This window comes from Atta cephalotes, assembly GCF_000143395.1.
Source record: "Atta cephalotes unplaced genomic scaffold scaffold00008, whole genome shotgun sequence".
Classification (NCBI taxonomy): domain Eukaryota; kingdom Metazoa; phylum Arthropoda; class Insecta; order Hymenoptera; family Formicidae; genus Atta; species Atta cephalotes.
Window position 1 is genome coordinate 5972102 of NW_012130072.1, and position 6673 is coordinate 5978774.

A 6673-nucleotide genomic window follows, 5' to 3' on the forward strand; every position below is an offset into this window, starting at 1 on the left:
TGTGGGTGTGTGTGTGTGTGTGTGTGTGTGTGTGGCTACTGCAGCATTTCATTTCCATATTATGCTGTGTATTTTTGTATTTTCCCCACAAATATCGCGCATCTGTATGTTGATCGAATATTATAGATTTCATTGCTATGCACACATTTTGACCATATAGGTTGTATTTATACGAACAATGTCTCATAACTGTACTATTTCAATAGCTTGTACTTTTATATGTTTTGTTGTTATACAATACAATTGAACCGAAGTTTGGTGTGCTATAAAACCATTTAATTTCTCTATTATTTATTACTGAAAAGTTATAGATATTCGTATTATGATAGCTACAGATGCAATTATTTTGAGATTGTAGATAACACAAATTCAAGGATCGATGCACATCGATATTGATAGATGCATATATGTATATTATGTATTTCTTGAAATTAAGAGAATGGTCGGAGATGACCGGAAAGAACTAATTCGCATTTTCTACATATGGTGACGATATGCTGTGGGAATGAAAGAAAAGCCGGAGGAAATCTAATACGTTAAAGTATTCGCCTTGTTTGTCGTATTTTCTAGTTCTTTACATATATTGTGTAAAACATTGGTTATAAAATTATTTATAATTCCAATCGCGCAAGTTTTTAAGTTCCAACTAGTGAATTCAGAATTTATATATAGACCTATATTGCCTGTACAATAAAAGAAATTAAATCCCGAAATTCTAAGAATAATATTTTCAGAAAATTTTCCAATTAGAATTAGAACAATTTCATTTTTCAGAAATAATTATTATTCTTATATGAATTTTTGAGTTATATGTCTAGATTGGAAAATTTCTGTAATGTTGTGAAAGTTAATTTCGATCGAAATGTGATTGCAGAGATTTTTACGTCATAATTGAAGATAGAAAAAACTAATGTCGTTTGTTTTAAAAACGTAGAATTCTTTTTGATTTCTATATTTTTAAGTGGCTACATTGATTTAAACAGATATTATTGCTAAGATAACAAATAAATTCTACACTTGATAGTAGTTATCTTTCTAGTTCTTAGGTTATTAAAAATTCTTTATGTGAAGTAACTATCTCTTTCTTTCTCTCTTTCTGACAAGAAATTAACAATGCGTGTATCTATGTATGCCATATGCACACTTAAGTTTAAAGATACATTGATCATAGTTTTTCTGTAACCTGACGTTCTTCTTGGTAAAAGAAAATCGTAAAAAAGAAGAAGATCTTCTTTAAATTTTCAATTTTATAATTATTCCGAAAGAATAAAATTTTATTCATATTTGATGATCCATTTTTTCGCATTTTATCTAAGTATAATTTTTTTTATGGATAATAATCGAGAGATGTGCCCGTTTTTATTTAAAAAGTTTGTAGCATTTGTAAATGGTTCGTATTAATGCATTGCGAATGAATGTGCTACAAAATGTACTTATGCCTTGTTTTTATACATTTACTTAATTACAAAAATTTTACGTACTAATGAATTTTATAGCAGAAATTATTTTTTTATTTCATGAAATTATTAATTTGATATACAAAATTGCACATGATTAATTGTAAATTACTTTTTCCGAAAACAAGGTACAAGGTAGTTTTTTAATAAAAATATTGTTCCTATTCGTAACTATACTGCTATTTCTGTTGCACTCTATAATATTACTGTCGACTGTGTCATAATTCAAGAAATTTTATCGACACCTAGATACTATCGCGTGTTCTCAGTTTATATGTTGGACAAGTTGTTACTTGTCCAACAAAGCATGCGCGTTTTGGTGGAGAATACAATCTAGTTCATCTCTTTTGCTCGCATGTTAAATCGTCCGTGGCGTCCATAAGGAAATAAATCCGCAATGCGCAATGAATTGCAGGGAAGTAACGGACATACATTTTTTATATAGCGCTTAGGTCATCTTACTATTTGATCTGAAGAACATATATTACGAATGTTTTTATGTTATCTTGCAGAAATTTTGTCTAGTTAATAATATAACGATTAAAATCAATTATGTTTGTATTTGTGATGATTTATACAGGATATCTATTATATAAATGCTAAATGTTTTTTTTATCACTTTATATATCTTTATTTGAATATAGAAATAATAAAATTAAACAAAATGAAATCTATCTAAATTTATAAATATAAACCATAAACATTAAATTACAATAAATCTGATTGAAAAAAACTATGAAAAACATATTTTAGAAAAAAAGAATATAATAATAATAAATTAGATTAATAATTTTCAAGTGTGTCAGAAACATTTTTCATTGCATTCATCTGCTCGCATTGTTACGTTATCATGGTATTAATGGGCGTCGAATGTGCACTGCATAATATTTGTCTTGTCTGGGTGAATATTTAGCGATGTTATACGCATTGTACATCGGCTTTGAAAAAACGTGCCAGCGTTGAACGTCACGAATAAGCCAGGTCGTTAATCTGCGGCTGCAATCTCATTTCTGCTAATTGGCTGATAGGCGCGCTTGATACGGACATACGTGCACGCGGAAAGGGCTGAAGAAGGCGCCTATGGAAAAAAGGGTAGGATGAGTACTTACAACGCATGTTACTTTCCACGAGGCTTTTCAAGGGAAACACTCATGTTCATCTTCAATTATGTGCGTCCATTCCATTCTGATTTCTTCTTTTTTCCCTTTGTTTTTGTTTCTTTTTCTTTTTCTCTTTTTCATATATTTTTTTTATTTTTAGATACCTCTTTGTCACATCGTTGTGTTCGGCGTCTATTGTGCCTTATTAACGCCTGCCTAACTGGCTCCCACTTAATCAACTCCTCCCACTTAATCAAATCTTAATGAATAAATTATATAATAATATGTTAGTTTGCTATTTATGCGCTCTTAAAATCCGCAAAAAAGAATTTTTGTGCTCATTTTGTTTAGCTAAAAAAATTTTTTGAGAGGAGGTGAGTCAGTCAGCTCCTCCCCCTTTCTCACATGTTAATAACAATCGATTTGGAAAATCAAATATACAGGATTTATGCGCTATTTATGCGCTTAAAGATAGTGTAATTTTACAATTTTAAAGTTTAGGGTCCCTTAAAGATTGCAGCGCAAAAATCAAAATTGCTTGGAAATAGCACATAAATCGAATATATTTTGCATAGTTAGCGTAATTTTATACAACTTAGAGATGAATATGACTATTTCCAAGAAAAATATGCCTTAAGGGAGCGCAAAAATTGAATATGAAAGCGCATAAAAAGCGTATAAATCCTGTATGTTTGATATTTTCCAAATCCTTTTTGGATTGTTATTAACACATAAGGGGGCTGACTGACAGTCTATTCATTGTCAGCCTTTTCACAAAAAATTTTTTTTTATCTAAATGAAATGAGCGCAAAAATTTTTTTGTGGATTTTGAGAGTAATAAATAGCACATTATTATATAATTTATTCATTAAGGTTTGGCTAAGTGGGGGAAAGGGGAGACAGCTAGGCAGACATCTTATTACTTTTCTGTATTTATTCTCTTCTCATGTCTGCTTCATTTTTATCATAAGCTCCACTCGTCTTTCTTTGTTTTTATACTGTTATCATCAATATAAATATCCAGTCTTAGTCTTCATTATTTTACAGATTGATCGATTTTGAAATACAAAATAAAATAATTGTATCATAAAATACTTATGTGATTAAAGTTTTTTTGTATAAGAGTAATAAGATATTCAAGAGTTATAATACTCTTCAGTTTATCTAAAGATCTTCATTCTTGTTTATATACATATTAATAATTAATAATTGATTTATACACGTATTATTAATTAGTTTAATAGTTGATTTATACACGTATTATTAATTAGTTTAGTACTGTTACTTACATTTTGACAATCTAATGATTGTTATAATCTTATGAGACAGAGAATTGTTTCTATAAGTATAATATATTTTCTATATTTTTTGTTATATTGTATTGATTTTGATCCTTCAATTGTTAGCAAATTTTCATCATTAAATTAATTTTTATTTTTCTTTCGTGAAAAATTTATCTTATTTTATTTTCCTTTGTTTGAATTTTTTTCCTTTTACTCGGTCCCGTCCATCTTCATCGGTGCTTTTAAATCCTATAAAGCTTCATGGGCTTACTTTGCGAGAAACCGCTGGGCCAAGTGCAAACTCGTGCAACTCACATGTCTCGTTGATGATGAAACCTTAAAGGATAATAAAGTAGTGCGACATTAATAGCTTGCGTCATGAGAATTTGCGTGATGGGAAACGAGTCTAGGCACACAAGTGGATTTTGCCTGTCAAGTGAATTTTAAAGAATGTCACAAATGAAACTAAAGAGTAAAATATATATTAACAAAGTATTCAATAAGAAAAATATAAAAGATACAATACACAATAGTGTAAAGAAGCATAGAAACTGAGTTGATTGAATCTAAATGCTTACTAATGTTTATATTACAAAAATATATCAGTAATACAAATAACAGATATTTCAACTTTAATTAGTTATTTTTAATATTTTGATAATGTTATAATTTACAAATAATATTGAAATTAAACAATTATATTGTTTCAAATGTTATACAGAAATATTATAAAAAAAGAAAAAAAGCGCTTGCTTAAAATGTTACAATTGTTATAGTTTTTAGCAATGAAACTTCTCTTCGATATTAATGATCGTGAACGGTCTTGTGAATTATAAAACATTTAATTGTTAAAATTGGTTTCAAGATTATGTAATAGTTAAATGTTTTATAATTCGAACATCGAAACCATCATGACCATCAATTTAGAAAGAGTGATAGAGAATTTCGTTGCTGAATACTATAACAATTGTAATATTTTATTTAAAAATTTTTTTATATTTATTTATTTCTGCTTGAGATTTGAAACGTAATTATTGAAATTTCATAACATTATTTTTATTAATTATATTAAAATGTTATTAAGATGCTGAAAATGAGGTTAATTAAGGTTGAAATGGCTGTTATTTATATTATTATAAATACGCGAAATATTAGAGATTTTGAGCGCTTATATTCATTGATATTCATATCACATATTGATATGATAAGAAGAATGTATTATAAAAAAGTATGTTAAAAAAGCGCAAGAAGTAATACATACAAAGTAGCTATTAAAATAGCTTGCATTCTTTGTACGAAATAATATTCTGATATCTGTCCACAAGATGGGATTGGAGTGAAGATATACAGATAGCGAAACTGGAAATACCAACTTTCTATAAATCATAAGCTTTTTATTCTTTTATTTATCCTATCGCGTTATACATGAGACTACCTATCAAAAAACAGACGAAAACTGCAGCAAAAAAGCGAAATAATTTTCCAGTATATTTCTAGTCGCGAGTATGACGAAGTGGAAAGAAACAAAAGCCGTCAGATGCTTGGTGTGCGATTTCGATGCGGGATTTTGTGGGGCTTAACAATCGATAGCGAGCGGACGAAACAATGTAATTTTTGCAGTCGTATATGCAGTTACTATTGAAGCACAAAAGTCCGATGTGAGTAGTGGCATGCTTTGTTTTTCGATGGAAATGGAAACGAAATTTTCGTCGACCATTGGCGAATCAAGACGAATGTTGTCCGATGTTATATTACATATGAAACGATCGTGGTTAGAGCGTAATGATTTACACAGGTGTGTTTGGATATTTTAGTCGAAATATTTTCGATAACATATGATATATTTACGTGTATTTCGTCAAGTAAGCACATAAAGAAAACTTAATTTTTAACATTCAATATTACGTATGAACAAAAGTAAATAATACCATCTTTTTTATATTAATTCAAATAAAATACATTTGTCTTGCATAAGATAACTACAAAAATTTATAAGACATTTATAGTTATGCAACATATGTGTATATGTATATAACATATGTATATGTACATATATATAAATTTATTGAATATAATTATTCTGTAAAAAAATAGAGTATTGTTTCATGCATAATCATGGTGTTTTATTAATTTTAAATTAAAATTTTGATAATTTTTTCGAAAAATAGTTTGATCTATTTCAACCTCACAAAAGATGCGTAATGCTTTCCAACTTCATAGTAACACTAAGCATGTCGGGCCGACGGTCCACGTTTCAATTTGCTGATTTCCAGAGCTCCTCGGATCGAGCTGGCTGATCTCCGGAAAATTGGATACGTGATGGGACTTCGTGGGATTCACGTAGGAGTTTACGAGCGATCCTTGAATCTTTACTGCTCACTACAACGAGTTTGTCCTTTTCCTCGAAATATATTATACGTTTGCTCCTTTTCGAACGCGCTGGGTATTAAATCTAATCAACTGATAAATTTTCGTAGTTTCTGGCACGAAAAATTACCTCTCGTATTTCTAGCCGAGCAGATTATGTATATGTAAAATTTAAAGTGGAAGATCAGCTTCTTATCTTTTTACTTCTAAATCGCTCCAATATATGAAATATTTACACTATTTGTTCTAGACATTCATATATAACTTGAGAAAAAAGAAAACATTTGACAAGATAAAATAATTTTTTACTAGTATATAATAATTGTTAGAATATAAATTATTAGAAATATAAATTATATAAATTATTAGATTTTGATTGCTTAATTGATTGCTTAATTTTTATGACAATAATAAAAAATTAAATGGTTCAAAGAATTAAAGAATTTCGATCATTTTTTCGTTTCTT

General features: G+C 28.7%; 1 protein-coding gene across 1 annotated transcript in view; it reads left to right on the plus strand.

Annotated features, from left to right (window-relative positions):
* LOC105627377 overlaps positions 1-6673 on the plus strand; it is a 150110-nt gene that overhangs the window by 32457 nt on the left and 110980 nt on the right. Inside the window, exon 10 of the mRNA XM_012208659.1 lies at positions 2102-2111. Coding sequence (XP_012064049.1) covers positions 2102-2111 — 10 coding nt within the window. The remainder of the gene's footprint in view (positions 1-2101; positions 2112-6673) is intronic.